General features: G+C 41.6%; 1 protein-coding gene, 1 long non-coding RNA gene and 1 pseudogene across 3 annotated transcripts; 2 read left to right on the top strand and 1 right to left on the bottom strand.

Moving 5' to 3' along the window:
- Window positions 1-298, top strand: LOC139023619 (uncharacterized). Its single transcript, XR_011474769.1, has 2 exons — window positions 1-35; window positions 183-298. It is a non-coding gene; the product is annotated as an uncharacterized lncRNA (long non-coding RNA).
- cbwd (COBW domain containing) lies at window positions 221-9,796 on the bottom strand. Of its 2 annotated transcripts, none has more exons than XM_023978696.2 (11): window positions 9,570-9,796; window positions 9,062-9,215; window positions 8,388-8,474; window positions 6,303-6,399; window positions 5,685-5,776; window positions 3,616-3,675; window positions 3,351-3,388; window positions 1,998-2,044; window positions 1,488-1,574; window positions 1,282-1,326; window positions 221-448 (listed from the first exon to the last, which is right to left on the bottom strand). In XM_023978696.2, exons 2-11 carry the CDS (start codon window positions 9,186-9,188, stop codon window positions 388-390), a joined length of 741 nt encoding a protein of 246 aa, XP_023834464.1. In that variant the 5' UTR covers window positions 9,189-9,215; window positions 9,570-9,796; the 3' UTR covers window positions 221-387. The 2 variants fall into 2 exon arrangements, with proteins under 2 accessions (XP_023834464.1, XP_023834463.1); XM_023978695.2 differs by having other exon boundaries at window positions 9,062-9,218; window positions 9,594-9,795.
- Window positions 9,797-13,962: 4,166 nt separating this feature from the next.
- The window catches only part of LOC111957567 (dedicator of cytokinesis protein 8-like), a 106,652-nt pseudogene continuing 97,482 nt past the window's right edge, over window positions 13,963-23,132 (top strand).

Genomic DNA, 23,132 nt, shown 5'->3' with positions numbered 1-23,132 from the left:
GAATGGTGTTGAGAGTGATTTAGAATGGGGTTGGAGTGGGTTTTTAGAATGAGGTTGAAGAGTGGTTTAGAAAGGGGGTGAGAGTGGTTGAATGGGTTGAGAGTGGTTTAGAATGGGTGAGAGTGGTTTAAGAATGGGTTGAGATGGTTAGAAGGAAGTGGTTTAGAATTGGGTGTTTTGAGAGTGATTTAGAATGGGGTTGAGAGTGGTTTAGAATGGGGTTGAGAGTGGTTTAGAATGGGGTTGAGAGTGGTTTAGAATGGGGTTGAGAGTGGTTTAGAATGGGGTTGAGAGTGATTTAGAATGGGGTTGAGAGTGGTTTAGAAGAGTGATTTAGAATGGGGTTGAGAGTGCTATTGATTCAAAGCCACACTGTACTGAAGACACTTACTTAACTCCATCTTTGTTGTCAAAGGAATGCAGATCTAGAACTTGAGATAGGTCCACCCTAGAGAAACAAGAAAGATAAACAGGTCAACAAGTAAAACATGGCTAATTTCTGGTTTCATTATAACACTGTGGGTCAACTTAAAGGTGCGCACTACGCTTGGATTTTAACATGCATATGTAATGAAAGCATCAATGTTGATGTCACAATACCACTGGACTGGATAGGACTCATCTGTTTTGTTATTAACCATTTAATGGGGCAATCTGTGACTTATACCTCCATTTGTTATTGTTTTAACCGCAGATTTCCCCATTAATATCCAGTCCACAGAGAACCATTGACACATGGAGGACAGGAGTTGTGGGAATGTTGTTCTGGTTAGCCCCCCCATCTGTTTTGGGCTTTCATGTTCTCTGTAGTATCTCTGGGGTGCAGAGTGGATCTGAGAGAGAGACATCCTGCCTTTGATACATGCAGAGCAGCACTGATTTCATTACCCAGCCAGCACCTACTTGCGTCTTATAACTCACACACACAGAATGGGTGGTGCCTGGTTGGGCYTCAGAGGGGTCAGAGAGCAAGGGTTTGTGGGTAACGGGAAACCCTAGGATTGGGGGTTGTGTCTGTGTAGGGGGGGGGGCTCAAGTACAAGTCATTCATGGCTGATACGTTTCATCTGTTTTACAAGAACAAAGCTGGAAAAACATGCAAAGGGATAAGTGTGTGTGTGTGTGAGAGAGAGTTTTATGTGTTTAAAAATAGTCCTAGTAAAACCCCTGTAACATGAAGCAGGGCTGTGTCTCCATGCCGGGTTATGGCTCCAGGTCAGAGTAGGGCTACAGTAGACAATCACCATCCACTGTTCATATAGGCCAAATGAACCAACCCACCTTGACTTCTGACATTCCAGAATCTTGACCAGACCATTTATAGACCTTTAGAGGGAAGATGTTTATGATTACGTTACAATACATTTACATAAGGGAATCACACATCTGATCTGAACAATCAAAAAGCACAACTACAAATGGAAACAGATCCTCACTTGAATATTCTTTATGAGTAAAAAGGTCTGTAAAAAGCAACTAGTGGTCACCTGACGGTGTCTCTGAGGTGGTTGAGCTCTTCTCCATTCACCAGGTCAGTCTTATTGATGATGGTAAGGTCTGCCAGGGCGATCTGCCTGCACATACAACAGTAGAGCCAATATAGTAACCTTTACAAAACTGTATGGTGTTCCACTGGTGTTCCCAAGCCTTCCTGAGGTGTGTGTGTGTGTGTGGCATTGTAAAGGACGTGCCACACTCAAATGGGACCCCTATTATGTTGGAGAGGAAAACAGCAGGAGAAACAGAGAGCAGTGTATAGACATTCCTCTCTGTAGGATCACCAACACCACCAGGCAACCAGAGGACTGATGGGACAGCAGGAAAGGGGTGAGAAAACAAAAAGCCACAAACCTTTATGGAATTTAAACTGTCAAAAAACTGTGTGTATAAAACATGTTTCCTTCCTGTACTGAGACAGACAGACAGACAGACAGACAGACAGACAGACAGACAGACAGACAGACAGACAGACAGACAGACAGACAGACATAGCATACCTAGCTGCTTCATTGACCAGTCCCTCTGGTTTCTCTTCTGTCAGATGCTGCAGGAAGATAATTAATTAAACAAAGTTAGTGAGACCAATTTTCTGTTCTGACACGTCACTATCCTCCAGTCCACTGATGCAAAAGAAAGTCTAAGCTAGTTTTCACCTTTAACTGTATTTCAAATGTGATTCAGCCCTGGGATTGAAGAGTAGATAAATGGACAAAAACTGACACAAAAAGTGACATCCCCAAAATGAAGAGAAGAACATGAACGACCCTCATCAATCCAACATGTGATACAAGAAATCACCTGCTGAAACCAGGAGATAAATCAGATCCATTTTCTATTTGTGTCCTGCCCCTGAAACGGGGATGGAGCCAGCGCTGGTTTCATCTCCTGAGTGAAATATGTAATAACAGAGGGACTAGGGATCGTAACCTCTTCTCCTGACCCCTAAACATCAACCTGTCAACGGATGTCCCTCAGCTCTGGCCTAGCGAGTGATGGAAATCAAAAACTAAATACAATGACCACCACTATTAAATCACCTTCCTCCATCACCATACCCCTGAGTCTGGGGCCTGATGGTGAGTGAGAGGCCTGGGACTTGAGTTCTCATCTGTCCCCAGTCAGAAGACTATTTCAGGAGCAGAGGAGTGGAGAAAGGGGGGTTATGGGGTGTGACAGTCCCATTAGAGTGATCTGCTCTGATATCAATTACCCCTTCAGTTTCAATCATCCTCTCTCTCTCTCTCTCCTCTTCCCCCTCTTCCTCTTTGTGAGGGCCGAGGTGGCACCTAGGCCGTGAACGTGTTGACTGACCAAGCACGACACCCTCAGATTACAGCCTATTATCCAGGTGTCATTTGACCTGTTCCTCTTCAAAGTGTTTAAAGGCTTTTGAGTTTGGGAGGGTGGTGTGTGTGTGTGTGTGTGTGTGTGTGTGTGTGTGTGTGTACATGCGTGTACAGGGTTTGGAACTTTCTATAGCCTCTACAACTTGCAGACAAGATTGTTTGACAGATTCTGAGGATTGTTATGCGATGTCAACTTTTCAACTTTACAATAAACTGGAAATGACTTCAGCTGTGGCTTTTTCGTTCAAAACAACTGGGAAGTCGGAAATCTCTGACTCCGGCTGGGAGAAACAGTTTTAACAGTCATCCAACTTGGAATTCCAAGCCAGAAACTCTGGCATCTTATTCGAGGTCTGACTTTCCAACCTGAAGAACACAGACGTCATGATTTGACCTCATCTTTTTCAGAGTTCCCAGTTGTCTTGAAAGCCCTATTTCTTTCAGGAGAATGTAGAGTAAATTTAGACAAATGAACCACTCAGCCATGTCTGAATTAGCTTTTACCTGCATTGCGTATTTAGCATCAATGACTGTGATAATACCTGTAAACAAAATCAGAAAATACAATAAGAGGGCATGCACACACAATTCAATGAACTCTGACCCTGCAGCCTTTTGGTGTTTGGTCCAGCCTGTGTGTTCAAGTCACTTTCTATGTCCACTTGTGCTCCCCCCCACCCCTCAATGAACACCACATGGAATACACACAGACAGCTCCTAAACACACCAATTGGAACACACACATTTAGCACAAAATAGATTGTTTTACCGTCTAGATAGATGTCACTCCCTAGTTCTGCATCAACCCAGAACATGGAGGCCACAGCACCTGAGAGGGTGAAAGAGAGATATTTAGATAGCATACTGCAACATTAAAGAAGTATTAAGAACATTACAGAAGTAAAACATTATCAGGAGACATTTACTAACCATTACAGTTTGCCTCTACCCCAAGCACAGCCACATTCATCCTGCTAGAACTCAGTGGACCAGATAAAACTAATTTGAGCAGCTTTCAATTGTTTTTCTCCCCATAGGTACATTTAGATTGCTTCCAGGCATTTCCATTTCTCCGTGGGGGAAGTTATTCCAGTGCCATGTCACCGCAGCAGGCCTAGCTTGTTCACATAATGCACTTTTGTCAAACCGTCAGGCGGGAATAAGAAAGCATGGTAAATATTTGATAGGAGAGTAATGAAAACACTGTTTGTGAGTGGCATCCCACGCACCACCCGTCCAGCCTCTTCTTCAATGGGAGGTGCCAGCCCCCTGGGACCTCTCTGATTGACAGGCCTGTCTGGGCCAATGACAGCCCTGTCTCAATCAATAACCAGCCTGTCTCAGCCAATGACAGAGTGGAGGGGTGAGGAGAGTCCCGGTCGGAGCGTGCTCTGTCAGTCCCATGTGTGGACCAGTGGTATGTAGCTGGCTGTGTCTCTGGACCACTGACACCTGTCACTTATTGACACACTCCAGTGGTCACAGGGCTCGCCCTGTAATGGCCTCCTATTGATTTCKTTCCCCCCCTGGCTAAACGTTTACGGCCTGATGGCTTCCCTGTCCTGATGAAAATAGGCTGTTCAGATATCACCCCCCTGCCGCACCCCAATAATCCCAATAGTCTTATTGGTCTTAAGTAAGAAGAAGCTCAACTAGCTGGACTGTTCTAGAAGTGGACGTCTGGAGTCAAAGTAAGGCCAACAATGCAAAGCTTTGGTTGAGCATGCTGGAACTGTGAGGTCAAGAAGAGTATTGACTGTCGACACAAAATACGAGGGCATCTATTTGCATAGCAGACGGAATAGCATTCAGGCTTCAAAAATCATCCTGATGAAGTGAAATGCCATTTAAATACATTACACTTGCTGTCGAAACTTGCCTGTGTATACTTGTGAACCTGTTGTTGCTATAACGTCCAGCTGTATTCTAACCAAATAAGAGAGTAAACAGACTTGAGTTGACAGAGAGTGAAGCGTTCCTCTAGAACAGCGATTGTAAAACTGGGGTTTACAAGTCGCAGGAAATTTTGAATTGGTCGCAGGTTTTGAAATGGTCGCAGGAGGTTTTGAATTGGTCGCAGGAGGTTTTGAATTGGTCGCAGGTGTTTTTGAATTGGTCGCAGGAGGTTTTGAATTGGTCGCAGGTGTTTTGATGGGATTAAAAATACTCCAGTCTGAACCTACACTACTAAAACCAGGTAGAAAGTGTGCAGTCTGAACCTACACTACTAAAACCAGGTAGAAAGTGTGCAGTCTGAACCTACACTACTAAAACCAGGTAGAAAGTGTGTAGAAATGATGATGAACTTATATATTCTTTTTTATAATTTAACCTTTTTCTTTAATCAAAGTATCTTCAATAACTGCCAGGTCGCAGTTGTAAATGAGAACTTGTTTTCAACTAGCTTACCTGGTTAAATAAAGGTGAAATTAAAAATAAATAAAATAAATAGAGCTATTAGCAGAGCTATTTAGAGGATTTGGTTGATTTTGTGGTCTCAAACCAGTGAGCTTAACATTCTTCATCAATGGCCAGGTCGCAGTTGTAAATGAGAACTTGTTCTCAACTAGCCTACCTGGTTAAATAAAGGTGAAATAAAATAAAATAAAAAGAATATTGGCAAAATGGATTATTGACAATTGAAAAGGTGGGTATGTTGTTCTCTTGTCATATAAATTGCTACATTTACTATAAATATAGCACTAAAAATACCTTTCCTGGTGGCATTTTGGCATTTTTTTCCACAATGCAAATATTGGGTAGTTATTCACAGTTTACTTCAATTCAACTGTGAGGGTTTGTGATGTTATTTGGCTTTGCACAACGTGGGTTACTTACCTGGATCCGCAAGTCCTGTTGTTTCTAGAAGAATATAGTCAAACTTTCCTTTCTTCTGCATGAGATTTTCTATGGCTTTCAGGCCATTGTCTCTAGAGGGAATTATTGATTAGGAATGGTAGGTATTGTCAATTGACATCAGGGAATGATGTCCATCCAGATTTTAAACCTAATGCAATGAAAGGGGATGTATTATCGAAGACTAAGTGGCAGTGTTTCAACCAGTTGAATGAATGGGCAGAATTTAGATGTCCGCCTAAATAGATATACCCAAACTTAATTATTTTTCATGAGTTGGCCATAAACAACTGGTAATGTTGCATAGTTTGGTAAAAAAATACTTATACATTGCTGAGGTGTACTCACTTTTTAGGACACAAGCTGAAGTATATAGTACAAATATGATGAAAATGCATGTATGAAAAATCATATGATTTTCCCCCTATTCAATAAAAGTGGGGCAATAGGGTGTGAAATGACTATAACTACTTACTATGAGATTTCACATTTCTTAACTATAAAATACATTTCTTCATACTTAGTGACAGTAAAATATTCATAAAACATTTTATGGATAGGCCATATGGGGGACTTAACATCGAATATAAACATACATACTTGACAGAGCAGCAGAGGCAGCCGTTCCTGAGCTCCAGCCATTCCTCATACAGCTCTCCTGCCTGGCTCACAGCTAGAGACTTCTCCAGAGCACTACCTACAGGACAGAAGAGGGAAAACAATCCTTATCAGAGCAGTAAACATCTGGGTGTTCTGCTGACTGGACTCTCAAATTTTGTGCAAAAATGTGTTARATCCCTMTTAGTGAGCATTTCTCCTTTGCCAAGATAATCCATCCACCTGACAGGTGRGGCATATCAATAAGCTGATTAAACAGCATGATCATTACACAGGTGCACCTTGTGCTGAGGACAATACAATTCCGGGTTCAACTGTACCGGGCAGATGGCGTCGTGTGGGCGAGCGGTTTGTTGATGTCAACTTTGTGAACAGAGTGCCCCATTGTGGCGTTATGGTATGGGCAGGCATAAGCTACCAAAAACGAACACAATTGCATTTTATCGATGGCAATTTGAATGCACAGAGATACAATGAGGAGATCTTGAGGCCCATTGTCATGCTATTCAACCGCCGCCATCACCTCATGTTTCAGCATGATAATGCACGGTCCCATGTCGCAAGGATCTGTACACAATTCCTTGAAGCTGAAAATATTCCAAGTTCTTCCCTGGCCTGCATACTCACCAGACATGTTACCCATTGAGCTTGTTTGGGATGCTCTGGATCGACCTGTACGACAGCGTGTTCCAGTTCAAGTCAATATCCAGCAACTTCGCACAACCATTGAAGAGTGGGAAAACATTCCACAGGCCACAATCAACAGCCTGATCAACTCTATATGAAGGAGATGTGTCGCGCTGTGAGGCAAATGGTGGTCACACCAGATACTGACTGGTTTTCTGATCCTCGCCCCTACTTTTTTTTAAAGGTATCTGTGACCAACAGATGCATATCTGTATTCCCAGTCATGTGAAATCCATAGATTAAGGCCTAATGAATTGTAACTCAGTAAAATCTTTAAAATTGTTGCATGTTGTGTTTATATTTTTGTTCAGTGTTGCTTTCACAACACAGATATATTCTAGGCCTATTTCATGGTTAAAATAATTGACTTTAGCCAGACTAAACACTATTTCTCATGTCAGGCTGTAAAGGATCTTGCAGCATCTCAAGGGATTCATCTAGGTTTGAACAGAGCTCTTTGCTGCTCCCTAGTGCACTTAAAGTAAAGATTCACCTATTTTGAATATTATATTGTTTTTGTGCATCTCTGAGTGATGTTCTATCAATTCCCTGGGTCATTTCATGTTTTCATGTGTATCTGAGCTATTGCAATAAAGTCTCTCTCACTACACTAGAAGTTAATTGGAATACGACTTTAAGATCGTGAAAACGTCTATCATACATGTCAGATTTCAATACTGGCCGATGTCATAACGCGGGAGGTTGTCTGCTCTCGAATGAGCCATTGATAATATTTTAGCAATCTTTTTTTAATTAACAGAGGGTCTAACACATTTCTCCTATTTGTCTGACTCTTCATTCAAAGGTGCATTGCTTGGTGCCGTTGCGAATGTCAGACTCCACTCTGAGGCACATTGATGTGCAGGTTGAACATGGTGAGATTGTTGACTCCTAAAATGACAGTGCAGTTTGTTTAGGCGATTTTACAGCTAACTAGCTATTTCACATGCTGATATTGACTTTGGTATCATTGTGTGAAGCTACGTTTGCTAGCTAGCAACCTACCTAACCAGCCAGCCAGCCAGCCAGCCAGCCAGCCAGCCCATAGAGAGCATTGCAATGTGGGTTTTGTAGTCGACTTGAGCTGCAGAAATGTCCACAACGATTTTAACATGTTGCTACCAACCATATTATAACAACAAAATTAAACATTTGTTCCCCAAAAATATTGTTCTCACATATTAGTGTAACACTGTAAATTATGACAATGGGTGGTTTTGGGTGCATTTTTCCTTTAACCCTGTGGTACAACCAACAAGAAAACATTCACACCATCGAATACAATTACAAAACAGCTGTAATGAAGCAACAAGTAATTTTGTACCTTTATGAAAAAATAGAGATAGCGCAACCTATATAGACCACAAAAAATGAACATACCTTCTCCAAATTCATTGAGTATGACAGCGATTCTCTTATTGTGTTGCTCAGTTAAAATGTAGTTCAACAGTGTCGTCTTCCCAGCACCTATATGGGTTATAAATGAACTGGTTAGTCTGCGGAAGAGGAATGATTTCTATTAATAGCACACTGTAATTACTATAGATTTCTATCCCAGCGGTCAGTCACTAACCCTGACCATGGGGGAGCTACTGGGTGGTCAGGCTTTTGTTCCAGCCCAACAATAACACATCTGATTCAACTAGGGCCTAATCAAAGTATTTGTGAGCTAGCTGAACCAGGTGTTTTAGTGCTAGGCTTGTACAAAACCATGTGTAACAGTATAACTTTAGACCGTCCCCTCGCCCCGACCCGGGTGCGAACCAGGGACCCTCTGCACACATCAACAACAGTCACCCACGAAGCATCGTTACCCATCGCTCCACAAAAGCCGCGGCCCTTGGAGAGCAAGGGGAAACACTACTTCTAGGTTTCAGAGCAAGTGACGTAACTGATTGAAACGCTATTAGCGCGTACCCGCTAACTAGCTAGCCATTTCACATCCGTTACACATGCACATTACAGATCTCTCGATGACCAAGATTGATGAGCACTACCTTCACGCATTTTCTAGCAACACAGCAGTATGCATGGGGGAGGGAACTAGACTTAACTGCCAGTCATACCGAGGTAGCCTGTGATGATGGTCACAGGTATCTGCTCGCCAGGTGAGAGAGGATTTCCTGCGATGGGGACCAACTCTGGGCAGTCATCATCCTCGTCCATTAAAACATCATCCATGGCTGTTATGTGTTCGAATAGTACAATCTGTAAATATGTATTGTATTGATAGCGTTATAACGTTAGTTTGCCTAGCATATAGCTAATATAAACGTTATCATTCAATTTCAATCACGTGTGCAGATCTAAGTTAGCTATAACAACCTTAGGTTGAATCTGACATATATTGGTAAGATTGACAGACGTTATGTGGGACCGTTTCAAACGCATCCAGCAGTGTTGTGAAGTCAGCTAGCTATTTCTAGTGCTAGGCTAGCTAGCCAACTCTGCTGCTGTCCATTCGTGCATAGGGAAACGCTAGAACACTGTTGCGTTTAAAACGGTCCCATCAATATGACAAGTGTCAGTGTGAAGCAAATCAAGGCGATGAATTACGTTTACCTGGTTTTATCTTTGATTACAGAGATTTTATAGATAGACAACTATTTTCATGCTGATGTTTATGTCATGTGTTCCTTTCAATTTTGTTGTAGCTGTGTGCAACGATATATACAATCCGTCTGAGAAAAGAGCTAGTTAAAGTGTTCCGCAAGACAGACCGATATCTCCGAGACTTAGGTAAAATAAATATTGGTTAACAAATAAGTAGGCCTATGGTCATTTGAATAAATTACACACCTCGATATCATCACGACGTATTAACTAAGCATTGTTGCACCATGAACTAACAACGTGCAGCTGCGCTGTCACGTCAACAAAAAGTTCTTGTTTTACGGTAGAGGGCGCGCGCACCTAGCTGTTCGATGCGGGTTCATTCACTCGCTGGGCCCCCAGGCTATAGGCCCCTGGAACGTTGGGTAATCATCTCATTGTGCCCCTGCCCATTGACCTCATAGCATATTTTTGGTCATGATAGAAAGGCTAGAGGTTTTGTCAAATTGATGTCAAAAGTTTTTTTTTTTTTGTGCATTTTAGCTAACCCTTAACTTAATTATCACACACAGATAGTGTGGTGAAGAAGGTGCAACAGCGCCTCTTCAACCTCAAGAGGCTGAAGAAATCTGTCTGGTCACCTAAAACCCTCACAAACTTTTACAGATGCACAATTGAGAGCATCCTGTCGSGCTGCAGCACCGCCTGGTACGGCAACTGCACCACCCAAAACTGCAGGGCTCTTCAGAGGGTGGTGCGGTCTGCACAACACATCAACGGGGGCAAACTACCTGCCCTCCAGGACACCTACAGCACCCGATGTCACAGAATGCCAAAAAAGATAATCAAGGACAACAACCACCCGAGCCACTACCTTTTCACCCCGCTACAATCCAGAAGGCGAGACAGGTGGATCAAAGCTGGGACCGAGAGACTAAAAAATATATTCTCTCTCAAGGCCATCAGACTGTTAAACAGCCATCACTAACACAGTGAGGCTGCTGCCTTCATACATAATTGAAATCATTGGCCACTTTAATAAATGTATCACTAGTCACTTTAATAATGTGTACATATCTTGCATTAGTCATCGCATATGTATATACTGTATTTTATACCATCTATTGCATCTTGCCTATACCGCTCAGTCATTGCTCATCCATATACAGTTCAAGTCGGAAGTTTACATACACCTTAGCCAAATACATTTAAACTCAGTTTTTCACAATTCCTGACATTTAATCCCAGTAAAAATTCCCTGTCTTAGGTCAGTTAGGATCACCACTTTACTTAAAAAATGTGAAATGTCAGAATAATAATAGAGAGAATGATTTATTTCAGCTTTTATTTTTTTTCATCACATTCCCAGTGGGTCTGAAGTTTACATACACTCAATTAGTATTTGGTAGCATTGCCTTTTAAATTGTTTAACTTGGTTCAAACGTTTCAGGTAGCCTTCCACAAGCTTCCCACAATAAGTTGGGTGAATTTTGGCCCATTCCTCCTGACAGAGCTGGTGTAACTGGGTCAGGTTTGTAGGCCTCCTTGCTCGCACATGCTTTTTCAGTTCTGCCCACACATTTTCTATAGGATTGAGGTCAGGGCTTTGTGATGGCCACTCCAATACCTTGACTTTGTTACCCTTAAGCCATTTTGCCACAACTTTGGAAGTATGCTTGGGGTCATTGTCCATTTGGAAGACCCGTTTGCGACCAAGCTTTAACTTCCTGACTGATGTTTTGAGATGTTAGTTCAATATATCTACATAATTTCCCTCACTCATAATGCAATCTATTTTGTGAAGTGCACCAGTCCCTCCTGCAGCAAATCACCCCCACAACATGATGCTTCCACCCCCGTGCTTCACAGTTGGGATGGTGTTCTTCGGCTTGCAAGCCTCCCCCTTTTTCCTCCAAACATAACGATGGTCATTATGGCCAAACAGTTCTATTTTTGTTTCATCTGACCAGAGGACATTTCTCCAAAAAGTATGATCTTTGTCCCCATGTGCAGTTGCAAACCTCAGTCTGGCTTTTTATGGCGGTTGTGGAGCAGTGGCTTCTTCCTTGCTGAGCGGCCTTTCAGGCTATGTCGATATTGGACTCGTTTTACTGTGGATATAGATACTTTTGTACCCGTTTCCTCCAGCATCTTCACAAGGTCCTTTGATGTTGTTCTGGGATTGATTTGCACTTTTCGCACCAAAGTACGTTCATCTCTAGGAGACAGAACGCATCTCCTTCCTGAGCGGTATGACGGCTGCGTGGTCCCATGGTGTTTATACTTGCATACTATTGTTTGTACAGATGAACGTGGTACCTTCAGGCATTTGGAAATTGCTCCCAAGGATGAACCAGACTTGTTGAGGTATACAATTGTTTTGGTTGATTTCTTTTGATTTTCCCATGACGTCAAGCAAAGGGGCACTGAGTTTTAAGGTAGGCCTTGAAATACATCCACAGGTACACCTCCAATTGACTCAAATTATGTCAAATAGCCAATCAGAAGCTTCTAAAGCCATGCCATAATTTTCTGGAATATTTCAAGCTGTTTAAAGGCACAGTCAATTTAGTGAATGTAAACTTCTGATCCACTGGAATTGTGATAGAGTGAATTATAAATGAAATAATCTGTCTGTAAACAATTGTTGGAAAAATTACTTGTGTCATGCACAAAGTAGATGTCCTAACTGATTTGTCAAAACTATAGTTTGTTAATTAACAAGAAATTTGTGGAGTGGTTGAAAAACGAGTTTTAATGACTCCAACCTAAGTGTATGTAAACTTCCGACTTCAACTGTATTTATATGTATATATTCTTATTCCATTCCTTTACTTAGATTTGTGTGTACTAGGTAGTTGTTGTGGTATTGTTAGATTACTTGTTAGATATTGCTGCACTGTCAGAAATAGAAGCACAAGCTTTTCACTACACTATCAATACCATCTGCTAACCATGTGTATGTGACCAATATATATATATATATTTTATACGCTGCCTCGTTAATTCTCCTAACCTGCTGCGTAAGTTCTCCTAACCTAATAAAGCTAATTGGTTATTTGCTTTATGTGTAAATACTGTATCATTGACAAATCTCATCCATGTAACTACTGCTGTACCTTTTTCCTGTTTATACTGTATATTGTCAATACTGTCTATACACATCACATATTTATATTCCGGACTCAGATATAGCTCGTTCTGATATTGCTCGTTCAGATATGATATTGCTCTTTCTGATATTGCTCGTTCAGATATTGCTCGTTCTGATATTGCTCGTTCTGATGTGATATTGCTCGTTCAGATATTTCTTAATTTCTTCTTTTATTTTTATTATTTGTGTGTTATTAATTGTACGGTTAGATATTTACGGTACTGCTGGAGCTAGAAACACAATAATTTCACTGCACCTGCTTTAACATTTGCTAATCTGTGTATGCAACAAATCAACTTTGAATTGATAACCTGCTACAAAAAGTCAAATCTGACAAAAGCTGTATCCTTTCTAATAAATACCCATGTATTTTGTTTTGCAGTGCAGCACATTCTGTTTTGAATCAAGCTACATTTTATTTATTTTTGTTCACATATCCTCTCTGATGTACTTCATCCTTGATTTGCTACTTATATATGACCCCATCAAGTGAAGATCATACTCCCATCAGATATAATCTACAGGAGGTTGGTGGCACCTTAATTGGGGAGGATGGGCTTGTGGCAATGGTTGGAGCAGAATCAATGCAACGGTATCAAATACATCAAACACATGGTCTGATGCAATTCCATTTGCTCCATTCCAGACATTATTATGAGCCGTCCTCCCCTCAGCAGCCTCCACTGATCTAAACCCTTGATGGTGCAGAGCGCATGTTTCTACAAATTACATTTCAAAAGCTGTTAGGATCAGAATAGATCAGAAACACATGGGTTTATGTCAATGTTAGCCGATTAAACTCAACTCCACAATTTACAACATAACATAAAAGTATGTTTTTATAAAAAAACGACTAAATTTCAGCACCCAAAGAATAGCCTTCTTTGAAACCTTCCCCATCCCAACCAACCTAATTGCGGGCTATTCTTACCGTGTTGAAATCAGTATAAAAAAAACGTCATTTTATGTGACGTCGGAGCTCCAGCCCGCTAGTCTCAGAACAACTCAATCGAGGAGTTTAGTTTAGTCGGCTATGTCAATTTGGGCATTCCAAAACGTCAATATCTCCCTCCCGATCTCAACCCTATCTCTCTTAGACACACACACACACACACGTCAGACTGCTTATTAAGCAAACCCAAGGGCGTGTCTAGCAGAGAGAGAGACAGAGAGTGTGTGTGTGTGTGTGTGTGTGTGTGTGTGTGTGTGTGTGTGTGTGTGTGTGTGAGAGAGTGTGTGTGTGTGTGTGATCCCCTCCCACTCCGCAGCCGGTGTCTGGCTGGTTGGGATGGGGAAGGTTTCAAATGCGGAAGTTTCCACCCAGAACGCTGCCACAGCGAAGATGAGGCTTGTGATGACATTTGTGCTAGCAGCGCGGTAGGAGAAGTTACCACTCCGCAGGGAAACTGTAGCTACCACCGCAGAACTGGAGTAAACTGCTCATGTCGTCTTTGGCGAGCGCGGAGCGACGTGCGTTCGCTCTGAAAATTAACAGGTAATGTTCGTCTCTCTCACACACCTTTACGACTTTTCATGATCAGGTTTGTGAACTCATAGTTCTCATAGGCTACTGATTTGAGCTGTTGTTACGTCAGGGAAAGGCGAGTGGATTCCTATACACGCAGCTACATGCGGGCAATTCATATAACGGAATTACGCTGAGACCTAGATTTTTCTCTTTCAAATGTATACCAAACCAAAACTATTGATTTCAAAGTTTAACAAACCATAGAACTCTATGCACAAGGAATAATTTTAACAATTTCAACAGATTAAAAAAAAAAWACATTTACAGTAGGAACTGTGCAGATGCAAACTTGTATCTGCACAGTTCCTACTGTAATTTTATTTTTATTTTTTACAGTAGGCCTAGGCTAAATGTTTTTTTTTTAAATGATTTATTATGTGAATTGTTCAAAGTTGTCATTGTGCTGTATGGTTTGTTAAACTTTGAAATCAGTGGTTTTTGTTCGGCATACATTTTAAATCAGAGACTTCCATTTCCATTACCGAAGCATTGGCCATGTTGGGACTGTAGGGTACTCTATCATGGGTGGGTTGCATTCCTTCAGTTAAATTATGATATTTGCTTTAATAACTCCATAGTTATTTCTTATGAGTAAGGATATTAAACATAGATTTATTTCATTCAATTACCTATCACACATTTAGTTCTAACATCTTTAAAGGAGTGGACTAATATTCATAAAACAAATCCTATTCTACCTATATTAGAGCCTACCTATATTTCCCCCAAAAGACCAATGAACAAGAACACATGTTTTCAGTCTACCGTTAGACCTACTTACTTCACAAAGAGCTTATTGAGCTGACGCAAACATGCTTTTGCATATACAGTGTATGTGAACACCCCTTCAAATTAGATGATTCTGTGCTTTCAACTTTGTGGCAACAGTTTGGGGAAGGTCCATTCCTGTTTCAACATGATAATGCCCCCGTGCACAAATCGAGGTCCATACAGAAATGGTTTGTTGAGATCGGTGTGGAAGAACTTGACTGGCCTGCACAGAGCCCTGACCTCAACCCCATCGAACACCTTTGGGATGAATTGGAGTGCTGACTGGGATAATCGCCCAACATCAGTGCCTGACCACACTCATGCTCTTGTGGCTAAATGGAAGAGGGTCCCCACAGTAATGTTCCAACTTCTAGTGAAAAGCCTTCCTAGAAGAGTGGAGGCTGTTATAGCAGAAAAGGGGGACCAACTCCATATTAATGCAGTGTATTAGCAATATAGTGTATTAGCAATGCATAATATGCTATACAATGTGGGAAATTGTAAGAAGCTACTGGGGGGGGATGACCAATTCCATATCAGTGCCCATGATTTTGGAATGAGATGTTCGACATGCAGGTGTCCACATACTTTTGGTCATGTAGTGTATTTTTGTTGCCTTCATTTCCCAATCATTGGGTTGCCTAAACAGCAGACTGAAAAGAAGTCACTGTAAAAAAGACTAAATAGTCTCTACAAAGCAGAATGTTATATTTACACTTTACCGGTTTTACGTGCTGTTGGTCCATTTGGCAGTAGGAGGTGGAGATAGGGTATCCACAGGAAAGGGTTGTTTACCTGACTTTTTGTGGCTCCTGTAGGTTCTGTCGCTTGTATTTGTCTGTAAAGGCATTGCACGTGATACACAATATGTAAACAATAGTGGACTATAATCAAATGTCGTCTACCGATGCACGTTTCCTCAGCAATCAGCTGGAAGTGTTTTCTGTCCGGTTAGGCTCAGCCATATTGTGCAAGTGTTTGTCACGTGTGAATTGCATCAGTATTTAAAATAAATAAACGCAAATACAAACAATATACGGACCAGCATACTGTCGGTCGGGTTGATAACACTAATCTGTGAATATTTTGTCTCAAATTCCTACCTGCAGAAGGACCAACCAGCATTCTGGCTTGTAGAGGTTGTGAGAGGAAACTTTCCTGATCCAAACGCTAAGTTCTGCCTGACGTAGAATTCTCTGCAATTCAACGTCAGGTCTTCAGCCTACTCATTGTACGTTTCTATATCTGTCAGGGCTCTACAGTGCCACCATTTTACTCGCTTATAAACGCAGAAATACTTTACTGTGCGTCCTGGAATTTTATTTTAGGAGCAGCAGTGCGCCTAGAAAAATAAAAGATTCTAGCTTTATTACCTCAAATATTTTTCATTGTGTTCCAAAATGTATTTGTGTGTGCCTACATCTTTCAACTTAGGCGCACACGTGCTCCTTCTAAACCAAAGGTCCGCGTAGAGCCCTGTGTGGTGTGCTGTGTTTGATCGTTTCTCCTCTGCATGTTGTGTACATTGCCTTCGGAAAGTATTCACAACCGTTGACTTTTTCCCCATTTTGTTGTGTGACAGTCTGAATTTTAAATTACGATTTCTTTTGTCACTGGCCTATATACAATACCCCATAATGTCAAATTGCAATTATGTTTTTCGGAATTTGCACAAATACAAAATGAAAAGCTGAAATGTATTTAGTCAATAAGTATTCAACCCCTTTGTTATGGCAAGCCTAAATATGTTCAGGAGTAAAAATATGCTTCACTAGTCACATAAGTTMCATGGACGCACTCTGTGTGCAATAATAATAGAGTTTATCATGATTTCTGAATGACTACCTAATTTCTGTACCCAACACATTATCTGTAAAGTCCCTCAGTCAAGCAGTGAATTTCAAACACAGACCAGAGGTTTTCCAATGCTTCGCAAAGGGCACCTATTAGTAGATTGGTAAAAAAAAAAAAGCAGACAATGAATATCCCTTTGAGCATGTTGAAGTTATTAATTACACTTTGGAGGGTGTATCAATACACCCAGTCACCACAAAGATACAGGTGTCCTTCCTAACAGTTGCTGGAGTTCAAGGAAACTGCTCAGGGATTTCACCATGAGGCCTATGGTAACTTTAAAACAGTTAGTGGTTGTGATAGAACTGAGGATGGATCAACATTGTAGTTACTCCACAATACTAACCTAATTGACAGAGTGAAAAGGAAGCCTGAACAGAAAAAATATTTCGAAACATACAATTCACTTTTTGTCCTGAATACGAAGTGTTATGTTTGAGGAAAATACAACACATTACTGAGTATCACTCTCCATATTTTCAAGCATAGTGGTGGCTACATCATGGTATGGGTATGCTTGTTATCGTTAAAGACAGGGGGGTTTTTCAGGATAAAAAATACATGGAATGGAGCTAAGCACAGGCAAAATCCTAGAGGAAAACCTGGTTCAGTCTGCTTTCCAACAGACACTGGGAGATGGCCAAATCTAGGCTAAATCTACACTGGAGTTGCTTACCAAGAAGACAGTGAATGTTCCTGAGTGGCCTGGCTACAGTTTTGACTTAAATCAACTTGGAAATCCATGGCAGGACCTGGAAATGGTTGTCTAGCAATGATTAACAAACAATTTGACAGCGCTTGAAGAATTCTGAAAAGAATAATGGTAAAATGTTGCACAATCCAGTTGTGGAAAGCTCTTAGAGACTTACCCAGAAAGATTCAACTGTAATTGCTGCCAAAAGTGATTCTAACATGTATTGACTCAGGGGGCTGAKTAGTTATCTAGTCAAGATATCATAATTTTGTTACAAATGTTAAAATTTTTCAACTTTTACATTTCGAAGTATTGTGTAAATCGTTYACAATTAAATCCATTTTAATCCCACTTTGTAACACAAGAAAATGTGGAAAAAGTCAAGGGGTGTGAACTTTGAAGGCACTGTATATATAGCCCATCTAGCAGCCCAGTCAGAGGTTATACATGAGGGATCGTTATTGTTCTTCCTCCTACACACCGACCAGGTGGAGAGGAAGTAGTCTACATGAGACCATTGTCTGTCATGCCTTTAGTCCACTGATACAACAAATGTTTCTCTCTCATGACCTTATAGACATCTTTAGCTTTACACTATAGACATGAGTTGTAACTTTTGAGCTGTTACAATGGTTATGAAAGCCCTTGTATTGAGACCCACACCTTGTTCTTTCGGGAACACTTTGTGGCATTCTAAAATGTATAGTATCCAAATTAGCATCCTAGCCCCAGCTATAAGCTACATTACACATTTATAATTGTGTGTCCTGTTTAAGTTAGGTCAGTCCCACCCTACCTGTAGTTAATTAACGAGACAGGCCGTATAGTTGACAGTTTGATTGAAGTGGAGAAGATGGGGCAGAGTCTCGTGTAATAGGGCCGGGACTATACCAGTATCGTGGCAAGGAAACAAAACACCAAGCAGATTTGACTTGTTTAGGAAAACAGCCCTAATGTTGGAAACAAACATCATGTTGTCATCCAGAGTCACGTGTATTTATTTTCCAAGCTTTAGCACACCATATTTTATATACAGCAGGTTATTAAAGGACCAAAGAGTTTGGTTTGCTTTGTGTTTTCATTTTTGCATTGGATAAAATATTGCGATCCTGGTGTTACGAATCCCTTTGGCCCGACAGTCTGGGGGGGATGGTAATGGGACCCGTAACACAACTCACACAAATTATAATAGTGAAAACGTAACAGTGAGAACAAATAACCACGACAACTTAAATCTACCGTCAAACTCAGGGTTTATTAGTAAACACACGGAAAAGGGGCTGAGCTGGACCCAAGGAAAGAAATAAGCATCCAAAAACACCCCTAAGCTAGACTAGCCTATTTCAACAACAGCTAACTAACTAACCAAAAATACAGTGGGTGGTCCGCCCAGTTCTAACTAGTGTATTTAACAAAGTTCACCTACGGGTAGTGTARGCCCATGGGCGAACTGTCTGGTTACCCCCTTTTCCCACTATCAAACAAACACTCAAACACCATAACAAAACCAATACTCACAGGTGGGGACAAAATGACATGTATCCTAAACTACACAAGCGATCTACAAACATATGGCTTTTACAGAGAGATTGCTACACAAAAAGATCYAGCTCCAGAGAAAACAACTGACAGGGTTTTTAAACCAAGGGAAAGGGACTGTGATTGGGTAAGAGAAAAGGAGCAGGTGTCTTCTGATTAGCGACTGATTGATGACTGATTGGGGAATGATGATTGTCACCTGTGAGTAGGGGAGAAGGAGAGAAAAGAAATACACATAGATTACTTGTATCCATAACACCTGGTTTCGTCACCTACTGTGAAACAGGGCTGAGGTCAGTTGCTGAAAGGGAGAGCATCTTCAGTTGCGTCTTGAATCCACTGCTGAGCCAGCTAATGGGCTCGGTCTCCACAGCCTATACTGTCCACATGGGTTTTTGTTGCTGACCGTAGGACTGGCTGCTCACCAAGCTGTGAAAGGTTAGGATCGTGCATGTGCGTGGTTCACTTCCAGCAACAGTGATTACTCACTGAATTTGACACATTTCTGTTGTTGTGGTGATGAAAAGCTATTGTTTACATTCTTGACTGACAATTTATCATCCATTTGTATTCTTCAAAATGTTAACAAACAGGTCTCAATTTCAGTAAGCTTGAATTAAGTAGGCAGGCAGTTTGGAAATGTACAACAGATTCAGTCCTCCCCTTTGGCTCTTCACTGTTTCTCACACGTAAGCAGTTCTAAGCACAGATCAGGACATTCTTCTTTCTCTATCAAGATGAAATTAGAAGGGAATTCTACTATGACACAGACAGCATTTGGTTCACTTCTCTTTTCATTTCATGACAGTGTTAAAACAGGAAACACTTGTTTCTTACACCAGATAATGGAGGAGGAATTAAAGAGAAGTGCAAATATTTTCTCTCTAGAAAAAAAATCCCTACTGTAAATGTTGTGCTCTTTACTGAAGCTAATTGATTAATCAATTAAAATGTCAACTTCACATATAAACAGTGTTCTTAGTTCGACACCAGATGTTGTCAGTTAAACTGGGCATTTCCACGATAAAGGAATTACGCTAAGACTTTTCACTTTAGAATGTATGTCAAACAAAAAACACTGATTTGAAAGTTTAACAAACCATACAACTCTATGCAAAGAACTACTTTGAACAATTTACACAGAACATTTTACAAACACATTTACTGTAAGAACTTTGCAGATGCAAAGTTTGTTAACAGAAGTAGGGTCAAATCTTCCTTAGTTTTTTATGTGACCACGTTTTTCACAAACTCTACTCAGAGTTAAGAGTCGAAGATGTCTGCTGAAAGAATGGGGTGTCAGCTATAACATGATACCTTGAGTTTCAGTTTGGACTACAGTAGGTGGAGTGGATTTACGTCCAGTAACGGAATTACAGTAACGGAATTACAGTAACGGAATTTCATCATGGGTCCCTGATTTGTACTATTCAAAAATGCATAATTATGAATGTCATTCTCTTCATGGTGATGTTTCCTAAATAGGTACACTAAGGTAGAAATATGCAATATCCTCCTTTTTCATATTTGGATATTATTCTACACACAGGCTATTATTGTAATGAGCTCTGCCCCCAAACAAGACCAGATTTGGTTGGTCCGGACCAGACCAAAACTGAACCAATCAGACGTCCATGTTTCACAAGTTTGGACAGCACAGTACAGGACATTAAAGCACAGTACAGTACAGCAGAGTATAGTAGAATGCAATACATTATACTGTACTCTACTTTGCTCTACTGACTGACCAAATTTCAACTACTTTTCGATGTCCGGTGTCGGTCGCTGCTCAGTGGGTGAGGATGCTTGTTACAGTAAATGGAAAGATGGTAGGTGTCAGTAAGAGCCGGGAGAGGTGACATTAACTGAGAGAGAGAGAGAAAAGCAGCTATGATCTGAACATAACAGTATGTCAGTGGAAGGGAGGACAGTAGTACTGAACATAACAGTATGTCAGTAGAAGAGAGGACAGTAGTACTGAACATAACAGGTTTAAGAAAAGTGTTTTTTTTTTTCAATTTACTCGCCTCGGAATACACTCACAGCTTGCCAATTGGCGATTCCTCACTCCCACGTAGTCCACGCACTACTCCCGCCCAGACAGAGCCGAACTAAGCAAAAAAATTTACTACCAGCACGTGACCATTAAACCGATTTTAGAGCTTGTTATAAGGAAAAGTGTTCTTCTGAAATTTCATGACCTTCGAAACTCCGACTGAATTGGTTCCTATCCTCTTAGGCACGTCCTGGCAAAACAATTCTATACAGCTCGCATTAAACACACGTTAGAGATGTTTAAGGAAAGTGATTTGTTTCTTCAAATTTCATGCCTATGAAAACTCGCTCGAAATTCGTGAATTACCCTACTCCCTCTAGATTTTGCAGACCGATCCTGCAAAATTTCACTAAAGAGTGGCATTAAACACGATTAGAGCTTGTTTAAGGAAAAGTGTTTTTCATTTCCTGAATTTCAAATCGCTTGAACTCACGCTGAAATGTTCCTATCCCTTAGTTTTTAAGAGTACTGGCACAAACACAATATATCACAATACTAACAGAGTGCATTAACACGATCTCTATCAAGGAGCTTAGCATTTTTAAGGAAAAGTGTTTTTTTCAATTCATGCTGAACTCGCTGAAACGTCACCTATCCTATAGTTTAAGCAGATACTCAGGCAAAGCACATTTACAACTAAAGAGTTTGCTTAACACGATTTAAGAGCTGGTTTCAGGAATCGTATGCTTTTCTTTTATCCTACACTCCGATACTGCTTGAGAAAACTCAGCCTAACATTGTTCACTATCCCTCCCTAGTTATCTCAGCATGATACTCGCAAAAAAATTTTCACTCAACAAGAGAGTGCAATTAAACAACGATTTAGAGCTTGTTTAAGGAAAAAGTGTTTTTTCAAATTTCATGCCTTGAAACTCCGCTGAAGATCGGTACTTCTCCATAACCTCTAGTTTAAGCGTACTAGCAAGCAAAAAACATATTTCACTACAGAGTGCATTACACCACCAGCGAACATTCCGCTAAAGCTTGCGTATAAAGGAAAGGTTGTTTTCTTCTTTTCAATTTCATGGATACACCACAGCACACCAACTACACGCCCAGTACCTGACTACACCCAACCCAAACTACAACCGCAAGCACATCAACTCCAACCGCAGCAACGGCACAGCACACCCACCAGAGCAGCACAACCACACCACAGCACACCCACCACCGACACAGCACACCCACTACCACACACGGCAACCCACCACAGCACACCCACCAACCACTCAACACCACGCACACGCAGACCACACCGCACAGCACAGCACACCACCACAATCCACCACAGAACACCCACCAACCACAGCACACCCACAACCACAGCACAGCACACCACCACATCACACCACACAGCACCCACCACACACAGCACACCACCAGCACACCGCTACCAACACACACCACAGCACACCACCACGCACACTACAGCAACCACAGCACACCCACACACACACTACAGCACAGCACCACACACACCACACTCCACCAACCACAGCAAGTCCACACACCACACACAGCACACCCACACAACACACCACAACACACCACACCACCAGACTCCAACAGCACACCCATCACAGCACACCCACCACACCACACAACAGCACACCACAGCACACCCACCAACACACACTCCAGCAGAGCACACACCACCACAACTACAGCACATCCACCACATACACCACAGCCACACCCACCAACCCACACCACAGCACACCCACCACACTACACAAGCCCAACCCCAACCACAGCACACCAGCACACCACAGCACACCCCACCACACCCAGCACACCACAGCACACCACCACCACCACACCCCACCACACCATACCACCGCACACCCACCCTCACACCACACACACCCAGCACACCCACCAAGCACACTCACCCACACCTCAACATCACCACACCCACCACACGCACAGACACCCAGCACACCACCACACCACAGCACACCCACCACACCACAGCA

The sequence above is a fragment of the Salvelinus sp. IW2-2015 genome, linkage group LG33, assembly GCF_002910315.2.
Source record: "Salvelinus sp. IW2-2015 linkage group LG33, ASM291031v2, whole genome shotgun sequence".
NCBI lineage: Eukaryota > Metazoa > Chordata > Actinopteri > Salmoniformes > Salmonidae > Salvelinus > Salvelinus sp. IW2-2015.
Note: the sequence above shows the minus strand (reverse complement) of the source record. Positions and strands in the feature narration are given on the sequence as shown.